Raw genomic sequence first — 20683 nt, 5'->3', positions numbered from 1 at the left:
AGGCCGAGGCGGGCGGATCATGAGGTCAGGAGATCGAGACCACGGTGAAACCCCATCTCTACTAAAAATACAAAAAATTAGCCGGGCGTGGTGGCGGGCGCCTGTAGTCCCAGCTACTCAGAGAGGCTGAGGCAGGAGAATGGCGTGAACCCGGGAGGCGGAGCTTGCAGTGAGCCCAGATCGCGCCACTGCACTCCAGCCTGGGCAACAGAGCAAGACTCCGTCTCAAAAAAAAAAAAAAAACTAATCTCCATGTTCTACCTAGGAAAAGGTTAAACAAGAGGCAGAAATAAAGCAGAAAAAGATCTAACATTCAAGTTTTAAAAATTCTAATATAAAGCAAAATAAAATAAGTCAGAGATCACAAAAAAAGATGTATACAGAAACATTATGAACTGTAAGAAATTTAATGGCAATTCGGTGCTGGTTTACAAATACAGTAATGTTAGAATTTTAAAACTAAGTTAGATGACTTCAATTTTAAGCTTTTTGATATGGGGATTTGTGTACTTTGGACTTCAACTGTGAACTAAAGCAACTTAAAAAGAAAAACTTAAAGTAACTTTAAAGGAAAAAGTAATCTCTAGCACTTCAAATCTGTGCTATTATCTGGACTTTGATTTCCTTTAATTCATATAGACTGTTAAACTAAATATGCAATACAATTCTGAAAAATGTTCGTAGTAACAGTATCTAAAGTCCAAGAACAGTTGAAAGAATAGTTCAACTGCCCCACAACCAAGGGAAGAAAGAACCCCTACCCCCCTTTCCATACCTCTGCTTCTTTTTCCCCAAACAAGAAAAATAAGAGTGCTTTCCAAGACAGGCTATGAGGTTGAGCAATTTGATTCTTTTCCATTTCATAATTTCCAGCCTGTCTACAATTGTACTTAAGTTCTTATGATAGTATGGTTCTAGTCTGAGGGGTTTACTGATCTATTCATTTTTACAACATGCATCTTGAATAACTGGCACAAGAATTACAACAATATATAAAAACTGGCACTGAAAAAAATGAAAAAACCAGAACCCAGAGTAATGGCACAGTCAGTGCAATAGAAAAAATATAAAGGATAGTTCAGACAAAAATACGGCATCAGAACTATAGGAAAATGTTCATCAAGGGTTTTTCTCTAAAATTCCTTAAGCTTACAATTAACCAAAAATTTACCTTGTATTAGTATCAGGGAAGAAACAGCTTTCAAATGTTACAAAGTTAAACTACCAAAAAAGTTCGGGCACAGTGGCTCACACCTGTAATCCTGGAACTTTGGGAGGCTGAGGCTGGCAGATCACTTAAGGTCAGGAGTTTGAGACCAGACCAGCTTGGCCAACATGGTGAAACCCCATCTCTACTGAAAGTACAAAAATTAGCAGGGTGTGGTGGCGCACGCTTGTAATCCCAGCTACTTAAGAGACTGAGGTGGGAGGACTGCTTGAACGCAGGAGGCGGAGGCTGCAGTGAGCCCCAAGACTGTGCCACGCACTCCAGCCTAGGTGACAGAGCGAGACTCCATCTCAAACAAACAAAAAACAAAAGAAACACTGCAGCCCATTTCACCTCCACCCTCTACCTCAAGTTCCATGACAGTGTGACCCACAAGCCCTCTGTGTACATAATATATCACAAGGAACAAGTCAGCTTACCTCGTGTTCCGAAAAAAGTGCTTTCAACTGCCCCTTGGACCAATAATCCAAAGCATATGCCAAAAGTCGCATGGCGATCGTATTAATTCTCAAGAAATTTCCAACAAATACCACCTGGTTAATGTTCTGAGCACACCAAAAAAAGGCAATTAGTTGTCATCTTAATTTCTATTTTCTCATAGAAGCTACCCCAAATAGAGCACCATGTGCATAGCTTTTAGGAACAATTTGACTTCTGATCAAATTTAGTCCAGTTGGTCCAGGGCTACTTAAACTTGATCCCCAGACAACTCCGAACCCACGGCAAAGCATGCTAGATAATGTCACAGGAGAGGAAAACAGATTAGGAAAAATATTTGTATTAAATCTGACCAACAATTAACTAGTTTTGAATACAATGTTTTATACAGATAAGTTAAAACAAACAAACAAAACCAGTATGACTCCAATCCAAGAGAAGGACAGTGACACAAACAGGCAAAGTATACAAGCAACAACAGGCAGGGAAAAATTCAAACCACTAGTCATCAAACAAAAGTAAAATTTTAGACCTATTAACCTCGCAAAAAAAGCAACTGAAATTCCACCACCACCATCAGTAGTTGTAGTAAAATTAATCCACTCATTCACCGCTAAAGATGATCTAAACTGGCGCAGCCCTTGTGCAAAGCATGATGATAAACATCAAAATTCATGAGCATGATCATTTCTGTAGACCAGAAATCTCACTCCTAAGCCCCATATCAAGCATAAAATTCAACCAAAGAATAACTTAATGCTTAAAAATGCTTACTGCCGAGTTATGAGCAAGCAACCAAATGCCAAGCTCTGTGTTATTTGATATAAAAGAACTTGATCAAATAAATATACAACCACAAAATGTATATTTAAGTACAAAATACAAATTGTGGTATGCACACCAACTAAAATTTCTGAAAATACATAAGCACAGGAAGGGGAACATACAATACAGAAAAAAGAAGTTATGATATTCAAACAAATGTTTAATTACTTGATGCTGATACAGTATTTTTTTAATTTAAAATGAGACAAATCCTTTGTGCCTTTTGAGGTTTCCTTTTAAGCTACATGCCTATATTATCTAAAGAATAACTTCTTAAAAATAAAAATAAAAGAATAATTTAACAACTGTACACACAGGGACAAGCCATAAGCTGCACCAACTGGATCCTAGATCCTCTTTCCCCAAGGGCAGTCCATTCTTGGTTCTTTCATAGCCCTGTACAATGCTGCTTGACCTGAATGCTACAAGGCAGCACTGTAAAGAAGCTGAAAGCACAAAGACACAGCTCTGCTGAGGTGGGGGAGCCAAGGAGGGCACTCCTCGGCCTGCTCAGTCTTCTCCCAGCTTCAGTGACCTCCTCCGGATTCCTCCCTAGGGCCTCTAGAGCTCAGCAGTGAGTGTGGAGTCTACATGCAGCATCATTATCCATCATCACTCCCAACAGTCCCCAATATCTGGAACATTGGCTACCTTCCACTCTTCCTCTACTTTCTCCTCAAAAGATGTCATTTTATCTCTAGACAAGTAGCAATGTTTATCTTCAGTAAAAAAACAAAAAAACAAAAAAAAAAAAAAAGAAAATTAATCTGTATTTGAAGAGTTTTAACTTCGTGCTAAAACAAACCCCACCCCAAATGACATTTAGGCACTGTTCTGAGAAAACAGACATGTGATGGGCCCCACTTAAGTTCAGTATTTTCCTTAGAGCAATTAAAGAAATCCATGTACCCTTACTTCATTAAGGGCACACATTCTTGCTATTGAGCCAATGTTGTTGGTGATGGTGATCAAAGTCGCTCTGGCAAGGTCCTCTTTACTCACAGCCTCTCGCTTCTCCTTGCTCATCATGTTTCCAAAGCTGTGATGGGGGAAAAAAAAATCTCATTGCTAAACCAGCGGCAACAAAGCCCAACAGAACTTGAATGTTACTTTATTGAAATAAAATTAGCTTTTAGGGCAACATTGTTGAAATCTTCAAACCTTTTATTTTGCAATGGAACACCTGCTCGAAGAGAAATGCAAACTTCAAACAGAGCCCTCAAACATTCTAAATGAGCAGACAGCTTTCCCTGTGGTTTCTACTGAAATCTAGCTTTGATACCAGATATTCACACATTCAGTTAGAATCTCATCAGCTGCACTGGAAGGCACCATTGCTGCTGCAACCAGACAGTTCCAGGACAACACCTCTAACAGCAATTCATCTCAACTGCACAGCTGTTCCACTCAGATGGTCACATGCACATCTGGTAAACTGCTCTATCAGAACAGAGTAAAGCACAGACAGCTGAGTCCCAGAGTGAGCTGCTTAAGAATTTCAGGTTTTCCTAGAAGATAAAGTACTTCAAAGCACATGCCCAGCAGAACTGCTACAATCATTTTCCAATCAGAAAAGGAAGTGATGACCAACGAGCCAATGTTACAAACAGAAAATCAACAGCATTTACCAAGTGCCTAAACTTCGTAAACAAGCATGTATATATGTGATTTTTCTATTAGTAAAGCCATGTGCCCCAATATACGAAAAACAATTGTACTTCTAAACAATCTCAAAATGGAGACAATGGTTTCATTTATAATAGCATCAGAGAATAAAACACTTACGGACGTATCTAACAAAAGTATAACACCTGTACAATAAAATCTACAAAACACTGTTGAAAGAAAGCAAAGATCTAAATAAATGGAAAGACATTCCATCTATTTGGATCAGAAGACTTTGTATTAGGATGGCAATACTCTCCAAATTGGCCAAAAGATTCAATGTAATCTCTATTAAAATCTCAGTTGTTTTATTTACAGACCTTGCCAAGTTAACCATAAAATTCATATTCTCAAGGTACCCAGAATAGCCAAAATAATCTCGAAAAAAGAACAAGTTGGATGACCCGCACTTTCTTACTTCAGAACTTAATACAAAGCTACACTATCAAGGCAGTACGGTACTGGCATAAAAACAGACATATATATCAATGGAACAGAACTTAAGAGTCCAGGAATAAACCCAAACATCTATGGCAAACTGATTTTTGACAAAGGGGCCAAGAGAATTTAACAGGGAAAGAATCATCTTTTCAGCAAATGGTACTAGGACAACTGGATATCCACATGCAAAAGAAATGAACTTGGAGCTCTACCTCACACCATACACAAAAACTTACTCAAAATGGATCAAATATAAGAGCTAAATATAAGAGCTAAAACTGCCAGGCGCAGTGGCTCACGCCTGTAATCCCAACACTTTGGGAGGCCGAGGCGGCGGATCACAAGGTCAAGAGATCAAGACCATCCTGGACAATATGGTGAAAACCCTGTCTCTACTAAAAATACAAAAATTAGCTGGGTGTGGTGGCACGTACTGTAGTCCCAGCTACTCGGGAGGCTGAGGCAGGAGAATCGCTTGAACCCAGGAGGTGGAGGTTGTAGTGAGCCGAGATCGCGCCACTGCACTCCAGCCTGGTGACAGAGCAAGACTCCATCCCCAAAAAAAAAAAAAAGAGCTAAAATTATAAAACTCTTAAAAGAAAATAAACAATTCTTCATGATCTTAAATTGCGCAATTCTTCATGATCTTAGATTTCTTACATATAACACCAAAAGCACAAGTGACAAAAGATAGATAAGATTAACTTCATCAAAATTTAAAATTTCCATGCTGCAAAGGACACCATCAAAGAAGTGAAAAGACAACTAACAAAATGGGACAAAACATTTGCAAATTATGTATCTAATAAGGGACTTGTATCCAGAACTCAATAATAAAAAGACAATCCAACTAAAAACTTAGCAATAGACTTGAGCAGATATTTATCCAAAGACTACAGACAGATGGCCAGTAAACACATGAAAAGATGTTCGGGCTGGGCACGGTGGCTCACACCCGTAATTCCAGCACTTTGGGAGGCCAAGGTAGGTGGATCACTTGAGGCCAAGAGTTTGAGACCAGCCTGACCAGCCTGGCCAACATGGCCAAACCCCATCTCTACTAAAAATACAGAAATTAGCAAGGCATGTTGGCATAATTTACAGGTGTGCCTGTAATCCCAGCTACTTGCAAGGTGAAGCAGGAGAATCACTTAAACCCAGGAGGTAGAGGTTTCAGTGAGATAAGATGGTGTCACTGCACTCCAGCCTGGGCAACAGAGAGAGACCCTGCCACACACACAAAAAAGATGTTCAGCCAGCAGTGATGGCTCATGACTGTAATCCCAACATGTTGGGAAGCCAAGGTGGGAGGATCACTTGAGGCCAGGACAGCCTAGGCAACATAGCAAGACCCTATCTCTACAAAAAATAAATTAGGCAAGGCAGTGCACAGCTGTAATCCTAGTGACTCAGGAGACTGAGGCAGGAGAAACACCTGAGCCCAGGAGATCAAAGCTGCAGTGAGCTATGATCGCAACACTGCACTCTCATGTGGGCAACAGGGCGAGACCCTGCCTCTTAAAAAATAAAAACGCTACAAGGTATCACTTCACTCCTATTAAGACAACTAAAACCAAGAAGACAGACAATAACAAGTGTTGACAAGAAATATAAATGCTCATAAACTGCTAAGATTGTAAAATGGGACTGCCACTTTGGAAAACAGAGTAGCAGTTCCTCAAAAGATTAAACATTAAGTTACTGTATGACTCAGCAATTCTACTCAGGTATACACCCAATAGAATTAGAAATATATGTGTAGGCCAGGCGCAGTGGCTCATGCCTGTAATCCTAGCCCTTTGGGAGGCCAAGGCGGGCGGATCACGAGGTCAGCAGATCAAGACCATCCTGGCTAACGCAGTGAAACCCCATCTCTGCTAAAAATACAAAAAAATTAGCCGGGCATGGTGGCAGGCACCTGTAGTCCCAGCTACTCAGGAAGCTGAAGCAGGAGAACGGCGTGAACCCGGGAGGCAGAGCTTGCAGTGAGCCGAGATCACACCACTGCACTCCAGCCTGGGCAACAGAGCGAGACTCCATCTCAAAAAAAAAAAAAAAATACATATATATATGTGTGTATATATATGTATGTGTATATATGTTCATACATACAAAGACTTACACACAAATGTTCAACATTATAACCAAAAAATGGAAACAACCCAAATGTTCATCAACCAATAAATGGATAAAATGTAGTATTATCCACGTAATGAAATATTATGTGGCAGCCGGGCGCAGTGGCTCACGCCTGTAATCCAAGCACTTTGGGAGGCCGAGGCGGGCAGATCACTTGAGTTCGAGACCTGCATGGCCAACATGGAGAAATCCTTTCTCTACTAAAAAATACAAAATTAGCCAGGCTTGGTGGCGCATGCCTGTAATCCCAGATACTCAGGAGGCTGAGGCAGGAGAATTGCTTGAACCTGGGAGGTGGGGGTTGCAGTGAGCTGAGATCACGCCACTGCACTCCAGCCTGGGCAAAAAGAGCGAAACTCCGTCTCAGAAAAAAGAAATATTATTTGGCAATAAAAAGGAATAAAGTACTGATTCACACTGTAATGTGAATGTTTGAAAACATTATGCTAAATGAAGAAGTAATCACAAAAGATCATATACTGTATGATACCACTTATATGAAATGTTCAGAAGAGGCAAACCTACAGAGACAGAAAATAAATTACTGCTTGGCAGGGGCTGTGGGGGGAATGGAGAGTGGTAGCTAATGAATACAAGGTTTCTTTCTAGGATGATAAAAATGTCCTAAAATTGGGATTACAGTGATGGTTGCACAATCCTGTAAATATACTAGAAACCACTAAATTGCACACTTTAAACAGGCGACTTTATAGTACGTAAGTTATATCTCAATAGAGCTTTTTTAAAAAATATGCCCAATATTATTATTTTATGTCTGTTCTTTTTTTTTTTTTTAAGACCCAGTCTCACTCCATCACCCGACACCCAGGCTGGAGTGAAGTGGCATGATCTCAGCTCACCGCAACCTCCACCTCCAGGGTTCAAGTGATTCTCCTGCCTCAGCCTCCCAAGTAGCTGGGTCTACAGGCACGCATCACCATGCCTAGCTAATTTTTGTATTTTTAGTAGAGACAGGGTCACACTATGTTGGCCAGGCTGGTCTCGAACTCCTGACCTCGTGATCTGCCCGTCTCGGCCTCTCAAAGTTTTGAGATTACAGGCATGAGCCACCGCGCCCGGCCCGCCTGTATTTCTTACAACACACATGCCCCCTTACCTTGAAGCCACAGCCCAGCCTGGCAGTCCAAACCTCTCATAGTCCCCACCATAAATATCTCGTACTAGTTTATCCACTTTGGTGCTATCTCCACGAGATGCCATTTCAAGAGCTTCTTCAAAAGTGGTACAGCCAGTAAGAAGACAGCAGAGACCAAAAAAAGTTCCTCCTCCAAGACTATGATTAAAAACAATTAACACAGTATTATAACACTTTTAAAAATAAGAATAGGAAGTTAACATTTATGAACCCCAAAACCATATTCACATATCCAACCCAATCATGCAAATGCCATTGGTAGGAAACAAGTCTGTGAAAAGATAAGGTGCCTAATATACACCTTTAAGGCACATATGCATGTGAGCCCACATGCAAAGTGCAAAACACAGGGCCCATGTCCCCAGTGCAGTCTGGCTGTCTGCCAAGTATGAAGAGCCTCAGGTGCAAATTAGCTCGACACGCCTGGGGCCATGCCAACACCTCCTCCCTTTCCCTCTCCAAGTACATTCCCTGAGTCATTCTCATCCAAGCACCTTGTCACCCTGGCTTATCAGTGCACCCCCAATCATACTCCTCCTGCAACGTGTTTTGTCACAAAAAAATTACTCCTCTATTTAAATCACAACTGTTTTTTAAAAAAATTGTTTATCCCAATCCCTAGATCCCTGTTTTTCCTGAAGTGACCTCTGACCCTTAAGCCAAAACATTCTCTTCTTCCATCTAACCCTCTCTTTTTTTTTTTTTTGAGATAGAGTTTAGCTCTTCTTGCCCAGGCTGGAGTACAATGGCACAATCTCGGCTCACCACAACCTCTGCCTCCTGGTTCAAGTGATTTTTCTGCCTCAGCCTCCCAAGTATATGGGATTACAGGTATGTGCCCCCATGCCCAGCTAATTTTGTATTTTTAGTAGAGACGGGGTTTCTCCATGTTGGCCAGGCTGGTCTCGAACTCCTGACCTCCGGTGATCCGCCTGCCTCGGCCTCCCAAAGTGCTGGGATTACAGGCATGAGCTGCCGTGCCTGGCCCTAATCCTCTCCTTTCTTTTTCTTTCTTTTTTTTTGAGACGGAGTCTCATTCTGTCACCCAGGCTGGAGTGCAGCGGCATGATCTCAGCTCACTGCAACCTCCACCTCCCGGGTTCAAGTGATTCCCCTGTCTCAGCCTCTCAAGTAGCTGGGATTCACAGCGCCTGCCACTGCGCCCGGCTAATTTTTGTATTTTTAGTAGAGATGGGGTTTCACCATGTTGGCCAGGCTGGTCTTGAACTCCTGACCTCGTGATCCACCCGCCCCGGCCTCCCAAAGTGCTGGGATTACAGGCATGAGCCACCAGGCCCGGCTAATCCTCTCTTTTCATACTACCTTCCCTCAATAATTTTTCTACTGATCAGTACATATCAACTTCTAAATCACATTCGTAGAATAAATCATTATTCTACACACACACGTGTGTAGGAGCATGAAATTTACACAGGTTTCAAAGCCAGGTCCTTTCCCATGCCTTCTCCTTACAGATGCTGCCTAATAACTTCAGCTGCTTTGTGTATGCACACCATAAACTATCTGAGGGCAAGGGCTACAATGAGTCTGCTGATGTGATCTTTTAAGAAACACCTAGGATAATAAATCCTCAACAGTAGAGATTAAAGAAAACTAGGTCATAAAATCAGGATTTTCAAAGAGAAACATTTGTTTGCATAATCCAGAAACACTTCCACCTAACAGGTTCTTGAAGGTGTAGTTGTATGTAATAACTGAAAACTCAGCCCGTTAGGATACTAAGAATAAACAATGAGTTTTATATACAACTTACCTAGTACCTGTGACCCGTTTGTAATTATCTTTGGAATATACTGCTAAGATGCTAACCCCTGAGCCAATGTTCACCAGAAGCAGAGGATACGGATTTTTCAAATCAAATGGTAACTTCTGACACTTTTCAGAATCAGCAGGGTTTTCAAAGTAATAGCACTGTGACCGTCCATTGAATCCAACTGAGTCAATGTATAAAATTCCTTTTATCAAGCAATCTAGTTCATCCAGTTTGCAAAGCTGAAGATCACCTATCTGTAATGAAATAAGAATGTACTCAGACTTTTTAGTAAGCCAACAGAAACAAAAATTCCATTCAATATCCCCACTACGTGAAACAAACCATTAAAGTGCACTCACAGATGTGTATTATTTGTGCATGCTTTACAGAACAGATTTAGGAGCAAACCTAGGGACAGAGTGCTGAGACAGACTCCTGCTACTACGGACCCAAATACACTCTACATAGAAACTACTGCAGCAGCTGAATAAGTGTGACCAAAAAAAAAAACACAGCATTGATCAACCTTCAAGCAGAAATTCAGATCTCTGCTTACAGGGACAATGGGGCTGATGCGCAGCTCAGGCCACAGCACCATCAGAAACCACCTCGTGGCACAGGGCGGGAGCCACAAGGACGGTGACAGAGGACCATCTCAAGGCTTTGGAGCAGTATCAAAAGAGGCCACACATTATTTAACAAACTGAAGCCAAAAGGCTGAAAGTATCCAGTTAGAAGGTAAGATTTTTTTCACTATCTAAACTAGCTACAGCCTCTTGGGAGGGAAGGGAATTTTAGCAGTCAAAATTTGAACTGTTTCATAATCAATTAATTCCATTTAAATAATAAAGGAATGACTAAATTATTATTCGTATTATGGAGCACTGTATAGCAACTAAAAATGAAGAGGATCAGCCGGGCACGGTGGCTCACGCCTGTAATCCCAGCACTTTGGGAGGCTGGGGCGGGTGGATCACGAGGTCAGGAGTTCAAGACCAGCCTGGCCAACATGGTGAAACCCAGTATCTACTAAAGATAAAAAAAAAAATTAGCCAGGTATGGTGGCACACGCCTGTAAACCCAGCTACTCCAGAGGCTGAGGCAGAAGAATCTCTTCAACCTGGGAGGCAGAGGTTGCAGTGAGCTGAGATCGCACCACTGCACTCCAACCTGGGTGACAGGGCGAGACTCCGTCTCAAAACAACAACAACGAAAAAAAAAAAATGAAGAGGATCTGTATGTTCTGAAGTGGGAAGAACTCCAAGGCATGTTAGTCAAAAAGTTGAGGCCAGGCACGGTGGCTCACACCTGTAATTCCAGCACTTTGGGAGGCCGAGGCAGGCAGATCACTTGAGGTCAGGTGTTCCAGACCAGCCCGGACAACATGGTGAAACCCATCTCTACTAAAAGACATGCAGAATAACAGGCAGAATCTGGGCCGGGCAAGGTGACTCATCCCTGTAATCCCAGCACTTTGGGAGGCTGAAGCAGGCAGATCACCTGAAATCAGGAGTTCGAGACCAGCCTGACCAACATGGAGAAACCCTGTCTCTACTAAAAACACAAAATTAGCCGGGCGTGGTGGCACATGCCTGTAATCCCAGCTACTAGGGAGGCTGAGGCAGGAGAATCACTTGAACCCGAGAGGTGGAGGTTGTGTTGAGCCAAGATCGTACCATTGCACTCCAGCCTGGGAACAAGAACAAAACTCCATCTCAAAAAAACAAAACAAAACAAAAAGGCAGAATCTCTTTCGGACTAATATTCTCTCATTTAGCAATAGAAAAACAGTCACTGAAGACATTTTCAATCTGTATTGCACCCTGAAGGTCAGGATCTTGGCCAATTCATTTGTCAGTTCTCCGGCCTACCCCCACCACCCACTCTGAAAGGACCTAGCCTCAAGGCCTTGCTCACAATGTTCTCCAGTGTTCACTCAACAAAAGCAAGATAGAGCGCCTGGCAGCATTCCCCAGGGGCCAGACATGGTGGCGAGACTCCAGTTAAGTGTGCAGCACAGAACACATCAGAAAGCATTCTGGGAGAGAAGGGCTCTGCAGTCACCCATCTCAGACCAGCCCTGAGCCTGAAAACACCACTTTTGACCAGAGTTCCTTATTTTTTCAGTTAGTGAACATGCCAGCAAACAATTGAGGGAGACAAGAGAAATAATGTGGTAGACAAGATTGAAAACAATTTTATGACATGAAATGATTTTTATTATATTTCAATCTCATTGTTCACGATCTAATGATGTTCCTTTTAGGTAGTTTCTTCCTCAACGTATAGCAGATGCCCTAATTTTTCATACTAAAGGAACAATAAAATGCTACCCTTTTAGTGGCTCTGATTGTTATCCATACATCTGAACTATACTACAACCACCTCTAGATGGCTAACTCCTGACTATCACTAGCGTACCTTTAATCTTCATTTGACTCAAGAAAATTCAAGTTCCATTAGAGATGGAAATTATTTCACCACTTGCTACTGGCATTATTTTTAACAATCAAATTACCATAAATTGTATATAAGCTAAAAAATGCATACTGTGAGAAAATCCTGCTCAAATTTGTACGCTCCACCTCCAGTGGCACAAAAGACAGTGTGGAGACTCGAGAAGTTTTTATCTCTGCCCATTTGAATAAAAGCAGGCATGTCATGAGTGGGAAAGCGTATAAAGTGCAGATTGCCTTTGCGTCCACACAGAGTCAGGTCCTTCAGCTCGAGGTGCACGTCCCGAATGCCTGTAGACCCATAAGCCACATTGGAGGTCAGGTACTTCCGAATGCTTTTAAGACTTTCCACTTCTTCCTCTTCTTCTTCAGCAGTGATGTCTTTGGGTTCAAAATAAACCAGCTTGACCAGAGTTCCACCGATATCCAGTCCAAACCATGGAAAAACTAAATGGGGAAGAAAAATAAGTCAGATCAGCTTTTTTCTGAAAATTAAATTTACACTTACCACAGTAGCAACTTATTTCAAACCCTAGGGTTTCCAAAGAACATAATTCTAAGCAAAAAGGTTTTGGGGCAAAGAAATGTGATTCTGTCTTGATTTAGATGCATAACTTAAAAAAAAAAATACTATGGCAAAGATGAAAAAGAAAAATATCAAAGTATTGAGCCAACCCAACCATCCTGTCAGACAAGCCCAAACTGCACTATGAAGTATTTTAAAAATAACAAGATGACTACTCATAAGCCTCAACTGTGAAAAACAAAGATTCGGAATGAAAATCTATCTTTCCTACCAGCTTAAAAAAAAAAAAAAACGTTGAGACTTCAGAGTTCTGGTTTAGCAGCAAACTAGCAACAGGAAATTCCCAAACCTATGTAACATATAACCTCCAATGGTCAATTTATCTTTCAAAATCTGATATTCTAAAAATAAAAGGTTTCAATAGACGTTAACACCGGTTCCCAAAATGTCCTTTAGGCCAAGCACAGTGGCTCACACCTGTAATTTCAACACTTTGGGAGGCCAAGGTGGGTGGATCACCTGAGGTCAGAAGTTTGAGACCAGCCTGACCAATATGGTAAAACCCCATCTCTACTAAAAATACAAAAATTAGCCAGGCCGCGTGACGTGCACCTGTAGTACCAGCTACTCAGGAATCTGAAACAGAACTGCCTCAATCTGGGAGGTGGAGACTGCAGTGAGCTGAGATCACATCACTGCACTCCAGCCTGGGCGACAAGAGTGAGGCTCTGTCTCAAAAAAAAAAAAGAAAAAAAAAAAGAAGGAGGAGGCAGGGCCGGGCGCGGTGGCTCACACCTGTAATTTCAACACTTTGGGAGGCCGAGGCAGGCGGATCATCTGAGGTCAGGAATTCGAGACCAGCCTGACCAACATGGTAAAACCTTGTCTCTACTAAAAATACAAAAATTAGCCAGGCATGCTGGTGGGCGCCTGTAATCCCAGCACTCCGGAGGATGAGGAAGGATAATCGCTTGAACTCGGGAGGTGGAGGCTTTAGTGAGTCGAGATCATACCACTACACTCCAGCCTGGGCAACAGAGCAACACTCCATCTCAAAAAAATAAATAAATAAAAATAAAAAAAGGCCAGGTGTGGAGGCTCACGCCTGTAATCCCAACACTTGGGGAGGCTAAGGCAGGTGAATCACAAGGTCAAGAGACCAAGATCATCCTGGCCAACATAGTGAAACCATCTCTACTAAAAATACAGAAATTAGCTGGCTGTGGTGGCGTGCGCTTGTAGTCCCAGCTACTCCGGAAGCTGAGGCAGAAGAATCTCTTGAACTCACGAGGCGGAGGTTGCAGTGAGCCGAGATCGCGCCACTGCACTCTAGCCTGGAGACAGAGCAAGACTCCGTCTCAAAGAAAAAAAAGGCCTGAAGAGACCGGATCAAAATGGACTGTACAGACATATGGAAGGTCCCAATTCAATGAGGGCTCAAAGTAATGATTTTTCAAATTTACAATGGTGCAGTAAGCATTCAGTAGAGACTCTACTTCAAGTATTTATTTTTTTTTATTTTTAGTACAGTATTCAATAAATTACAAGAGATATTCGACATTTTATTGTAAAATAATTATCTTTTATATTATTCAGTATTAAATCATCTAGCTTTATGCTAGAAGATTTTGCCCAACTGTAGGCTAATATAAGTGTTCTAAGCACATTTAAGGTAGGTTTGGCTAAGCTATGATGTTCAATAGGCTGGGTATATTAAATGCATTTTGACTTACAATATTTTCTTTTCCTCTTTTTTGAGGTAAGGTCTCACTGTCACCCAGGCTAGAATGCAACGCCACAATCTCAGCTCACTGCAACCTCTGCCTCCTGGGCTCAAGTAATCCTCCTACCTCAACCTCCTGAGCAGCTGGGACTACAGGTGCATGCCACCACACCCAGCTAATTTTTGTATTTTTTGTAGAAACAGGGTTTCCCCATGTTGCCAGGCTGGTCTTGAACTCCTGGGCTCAGGCAATCCACCCACATCAGCCTCCCAAAAGTGCTGAGATTACAAGTGTGAACCACTGAGCCCCGCCTGATTTACAGTATTTTGAACTTCTGATGGGTTTATGGAATGTAGCATAAATATCATAAGTCAAAGAGCATCTGTACATGCTTCCCCTCCCAATCTAAATCCTAGAAATTACTAAAGATGTGAGTTTAGGCCAGGCGCGGTGGCTCATACCTGTAATCCCAGCACTTTGGGAGGATGAGGAGGGCAGATCAACTGAGGTCAGGAGTTCAAGACCAGCCTGGCCAACATGGTGAAACCCCCATCTCTACTAAAAATACAAAATTAGCCAGGCCTGGTGGCGGGCACCTGTAATCATAGCTACTCAGGAGGCTGAGGCAGGAGAATTGCTTGAACCCAGGAGGTGGAGGCTTCAGTGAGCCAAGATTGTACTACCGCACTACAGCCTGGGTGACAGAGCAAAACTCCGCCTCAAAAAAAAAACGAAAAAGGTGTGGGTTTATTGATATATTATTTTCTAAAATAATTCTGGGAAACAAGAAGAGATAGCAGCAGCAGAACTAGGTTTACAGAGGCAATAACCATACATAAGCCTCAAAAGAGGAATGCTATTAAAACTGGGAGGGATCAGCTATGAAGGTGAGAGAGAGAATATAGGGGTATTCTATCCAAGCTGTAGGTTTAGAGTGGCTACCATGGGGAAACAAAAGCAGGTCTGGTGCAGTCACAAGTGATGGTGCGGAAATGTGTTTGGCACAAGTGGACAGGCCACTCCCTCTACCAATAACCATGTTCTATCCCCAAAACTGACAGAAGCAAAGTCTTCACTGGAAACAGGCACTGGAGCCCCAGAATCAGGATGGCACTCAGGTGGCTATTACCCAGAAGAAATAAGGAGACATTTTACCCCATATTTTGCCACATATCTCATACCTCCCCTAAAATCAATCCTGACCAACTGGTAAACAGACACTGAATCCACTGGCAGAAGAACATGAATTCTCAAACCAGAGATTATCACTTTTAGAAGCTAGAAAAACTACAAGGGAAATAAACACTACAAAAATGAGAAACTAAATATCTGAAGAAAGAGTTGCAGGAATAAACAGAATCAAAAATATTCTCAGAGGTAAAATCATATCTTATCCATAAAAAAAGCTACCATAGAGAAAAATCAAAAATTGGAAAACGATTGCCAAATGTGTGTGGTTGCAAAAATTAACGCGATAAAATTATATACAACTAAATACACAACGTACAAAAGAATCTATGCAAAACTGTTTCTATTTATTTTTCACCTTTTATTTTTATTTTTAGAGACAGCGTGTCACTCTGTTGCCCAGGCTGCAGTGCAATGGCTCAATCACAACTGACTGTAACCTTGAACTCCTGGGCTCAAGCAATCCTCCTCCCTCAGCATCCCAAGTAACTACAACTACAGGAACATAACCATGCCAGCTAATTTTTTAATTTTTTGTAGAGACAAGGTCTCACTGTGTTGTCCAGGCTGGTCTCCAACTCCTGGCCTCAAGCAATCCTCCCACTTTGGCTTCCAAAGTGCTGGGAATACAGGCCTGAGTCATCATGCCCAGCCAAAATTGGCAAAATTTAAATACAGTTTGTCCATGTTAATTTCCTAATTGTGGGAAAGAATGCTCTCAAAACCAAAAAAAAGGACAAACTACTACATACTTAATATTCATGAATCTCAAAAACAGGGTAAAAGAAACCTTGCACAAAAGGCTACATACTGTTATTATTCCATTTATATGAAACTTTTGAAAATGCAAACTGGCCAGGCACAATGGCTCAAGCCTGTAATCCTAGCACTTTGGGAGGCCGAGGCAGGCAGATCACCTGAGGTCAGGAGTTCGAGACCAGCCTGGCCAATATGGTGAAATCATATTGTACTAAAATATGTACGTATGTACTAAACATATGTACTAAAAATACAAAAATTAGGACGGGCACAGTGGCTCACGCCTGTAATCCCAACACTTTTGGGAGGCTGAGGCGGCCGGATCACAAGATCAGGAGTTCAAGATCAGCCTGATGAACATGGTGAAACCCCGTCTCTACTAAAAATAAAAAAAATTAGCCAGGCGTGGTGGCACATGCCTCTAATCCCAGCTACTCAGGAAGCTGAGGCAGGAGAATCGCTTGAACCCGGGAGATGGAGGCTGCAGTGAGCCGAGATCACACCACTGCACTCCAGCCTGGACAACAGAGCAAGACTCCATCTCAAAAAAAAAAAAAAAAAATTAGCTGGGCGTGGTGGAACACGCCTGTAATCCCAGCTACTTGGAAGGCTGAGGCAGGAGAATCACTTGAACCAGGAGGCAGAGGTTACAGTGAGGCCGAGATCATGCCATTGCACTACAGCCTGGGCGACAAGAGCAAAACTCGGTCTCAAAAAAAAAAAAAAAAAGGAAAATTAAAAAAAAAAGCCGGGCGTGGTGGCTCATGCCTGTAATCCCAGCACTTTGGGAGGCCAAGGCGGGTGGATCACCTGAGGTCAGGAGTTCAAGACCAGACTGGCCAACATGGCAAAACCTCGTTTCTACTAAAAATACAAAAATTAGCCCAGTGTGGCAGTGCATGCCTGTAATCTCAGCTACTCAGGAGGCTAAGGCAGGAGAATCACTTGAGCCCAGGAGGAGGAGGTTTCAATGAGCCGAGATTGCACCACTGTACTCCAGCCTGGGCGACAGAGGGAGACTTCGTCTCAAAAAGGCAAAAAAAAAAGGCAAGCTAATCATTTTTCCATGTGAAAGCAAGCAAATCATGGGCTTGAGAGCTGGGGCTGGACTGCACAGGGGGAAGGAAAAACTCTGGTAACCCAACTCTTGTTTGGGGGTAAAAGGGTTGTGTGTGTGTGTGGCTATACACATCTGTCAAAACTCATGGAATTGTCTATTTTAAATGGATGCAGTTTATTGTATGTAAATTACAACATTAAAGACACTGTCATAAAAGAGAAAAAATGATTGCTAAAACAAAACTTGACAGATATATTTAACAGCAAAATGGGCACAGAAAAAACAAATGGAAAACAAAATTAACAGATTATCCCCAAATGCTTTTCAAATATGAAGGAAAGGTTAATATAGTCAATATAGAGAAAATGGAACCTGGCTGGGTACGGTGACTCACACCTGTAATCCTAACATTTTGGGAGGCTGAGATGGGAGGATCACTTGAAGCCAGGAGTCCAAGATCAGCCAGGACAACACAGCCAGACCCCATCTCTACTTTAAAAAAAAAAAAAAAAAAAAAAAAAAAACTAGGCCAGGTGCGGTGGCTCATGCCTGTAATCCTAGCACTTTAGGAGGCCAAGGTCGGGGGCATCACTTGAGGTCAGGAGTTCGAGACCAGCCAGGCCAACATGATGAAACCCCATCTCTACTAAAAATACAAAAATTGGCCGGAAATCGCTTGAACCCGGGAGGTGGAAGTTGCATTGAGCTGAGATTGCCCTACTGTACTACAGTCTGGGCCACAGAGTGAGATTTCATCTCAAAAATAAAAAATGAATAAAAAATAATAAAAATTAGCCAGGCGCACACCTGTAGTCACAGCTACTTGAGAGGTTGAAGTGAGAGGATAGCTTGAGCCCAGGAGGTCAAGGCTGTAGCAAGTTATGACCATGCCACTGCACTCCAGCCTGGGTAACAGAGTGAGACTCCGTCTCTAATTAAAAAAAAAAAAAAAGAGAGAGGGAGAGAATATAGAACCAGAAAGACCAACATCTTATGTGAGTTCCAGAAATTTCCTTGGGGAGGGGGAAGATACCAATTATCAGGTTACTCTAAGTGTTGAACAGTGTTTATCAGTCAGGAGAGAGGGGGAAGACAACTTAGACACATCCTATTGAAATTTCAAGATATCATAAGGAAAAAACTGAATTCCTATAAAGATACATAAATCACATAAAAAGTCAGTATCAGACTTTTCATCAGCAGCACAGATGCCAGAAGACAATGGAGCACTGGCTTCAAAGTTATAAGGAAAATGATTTTGAAAATTGTATCCAGCCAACCAAATAAGCTTTCAAGTGGGAGTACAAAAATAATTTTCACATATGTAAGGGATCAACTTTATTATTCAAAGACCTTCTAACATAATTGGTAGACAAATGCCATCATAATTTTAAAACATCCAAGAGCTTTAAGAAACCTTTTTTTATCCAAGAGCTTTAAGAAATAAACAAAAGTACTGACTTTTACAAAAATAAGCAATCTGAAACTAAAATACTTACATGATTTCGACATAGGAAGTCGAAGAGGGAAGAGAAGGGAGAAGGAAATGAAAAGCAGCAGTTCTGTCTTGTTGGAAAAGGGAAGAAAAGATAGATTCTGATTAATTCTACACAAGAATAGAGAAGTGATAGTTTAAATGTGTCAAAATTTAGAGGTAACTCCAGAGGAGAAAAAAAAAATGACTTTCACATTAGAAAAAAATAAAGCAATCACTTCAAAAAAACTGACAAGAAATGGGGAAAAGTACAATAAATACAAAACAGCCAGGTGTGGTGGCTCATGCCTGTAATTCCAACACTTTGAGAGGCCAAGGTGGGTGGATCACTTGAGGCCAGGAGTTGGGAGACCAGCCTGGACAACATAGCAAGACCACATCTCTAAAAAAAAAATTTAGGGATGATCACATGCACCTGTAGTCCTCACTCCAGGGACGGAGGCAGGAGGATCGCTTGAGCCCAGGAGTTTGAGGCTAGTGAGCTGTGACACAGCCACTGTACTCCAGCCTGGCAGCAGAGCAAGATCCTGTCTCTTAAATAAATAAATAAATAAATAAAGCCTATAATCCCAGCACTCTGGGAGGCCAAGGCAGGTGGATCACTTGAGGTCAGGAGTTCGAGACCAGCCTGGCCAACATCATGAAACCCCATCGCTACTAAAAATACAAAAATTAGCCAGGTGTGGTGGTGCACACCTGTAACCCCAGCTACTCAGTAGGCTGAGGCAGGAGAATCGCTTGAACCCAGGAGGCAGAGGTTGCAGTGAGCCAAGATCACGCCACTCCATTCCAGCCTAGGCGACAGAGCAAGACTTCATCTCAAAAAAAATTAAAAATAATTTAATACATAAATAAATAATGATGGGAATGAATGCACTTATCACTAATCACAAATAGGTCAAATTTCTCCTCTAGACTGAAGAGGAAATTCTGTGAGCTTAACCAGGAATTAGGAGAAAAAAGGAGAAATTCAAGTATATGTTGATGTAAAAAGACACCTCAAACAAGATTATACAAGTAATCTGAAGGAAAAATGGTAAATCGCCCACAATGGAGTCACATCATGAGGAGGAGTTGAATGCTTTGAAAGATGAAAATGGCATTTAGTCAAAAGTATTACACATTATAAAAATCTTAAGCACTCTTAAGCACCTCACTAGAGATGAATACTAGATAGAGCAGCTGATTTACATTTAAGAGCCATAGTACAGTAAAGGTCATACCTTGTTTCAAGACCAGTATTTCATTTGGCAAAGAGCTATGCTCACATTATAAGAGGTGCTCCTCCAGTCACTGCCCCTTCCTTTCCCTACCGGGGAAAGGAGATTCACCATTCTCATCCCTATATTCACTCATAATCGTATAGTTACTGACGGAAACACTGGGTAGAATCACTGGCACCATTCACTTAACTCACTTGCTGAATTTATACACCTGAATTTAAATGACTAAAATAAATGCCTGGAGAATGCTACTCCACTGTATCAAGCAAATGTTAACAGCGAGCAGATACAATACTAGCAGACCAAACAACACAAACAAAAAAGCATTAAGAAGGGACAAAAAAAAACTCTCTCATGTGCATAAAAAGTACAACTGATGGGCCAGGCACACTGGCTCACGCCTGTAATCCCAGCACGTTGGGAGGCCGAGGAGGCGGATCACGAGGTCAGGAGTTCGAGACCGGCCTGGCCAAGATGGTGAAACCCCTGTCTCTACTAAAAATATAAAAAATTAGCCAGGTGCAGTGGTGGGCACCTGTAATCTCAGCTACTCAGGAGGCTAAGGCAGGAGAATCACTTGAACCTG

The 20683-nt window shown here is 41.9% G+C and overlaps 1 protein-coding gene across 5 annotated transcripts in view; it reads right to left on the bottom strand.

Annotated features, from left to right (window-relative positions):
- PANK2 (pantothenate kinase 2) overlaps positions 1-20683 on the bottom strand; it is a 40723-nt gene that overhangs the window by 9815 nt on the left and 10225 nt on the right. For 2 of the 5 annotated variants that reach the window (XM_012511990.2, XM_030826338.1), the window contains exons 2-6: positions 12217-12569; positions 9667-9920; positions 7854-8030; positions 3407-3530; positions 1648-1773 (exon numbers count right to left, since the gene is read on the bottom strand). In XM_012511990.2, coding sequence (XP_012367444.2) covers positions 1648-1773; positions 3407-3530; positions 7854-8030; positions 9667-9920; positions 12217-12569 — 1034 coding nt within the window. Of the gene's footprint in view, positions 1-1647; positions 1774-3406; positions 3531-7853; positions 8031-9666; positions 9921-12216; positions 12570-18878; positions 18946-20683 lie in introns of all 5 variants that reach the window. The other 3 variants (XM_030826335.1, XM_030826337.1, XM_030826339.1) reach the window with 3 other exon arrangements.

This window comes from Nomascus leucogenys, chromosome 13 (genome assembly GCF_006542625.1).
Source record: "Nomascus leucogenys isolate Asia chromosome 13, Asia_NLE_v1, whole genome shotgun sequence".
In the NCBI taxonomy this organism is placed as follows: domain Eukaryota; kingdom Metazoa; phylum Chordata; class Mammalia; order Primates; family Hylobatidae; genus Nomascus; species Nomascus leucogenys.
The sequence above is the reverse complement of the archived record's forward strand: the minus strand, read 5'-3'. Positions and strand labels throughout refer to the sequence as shown.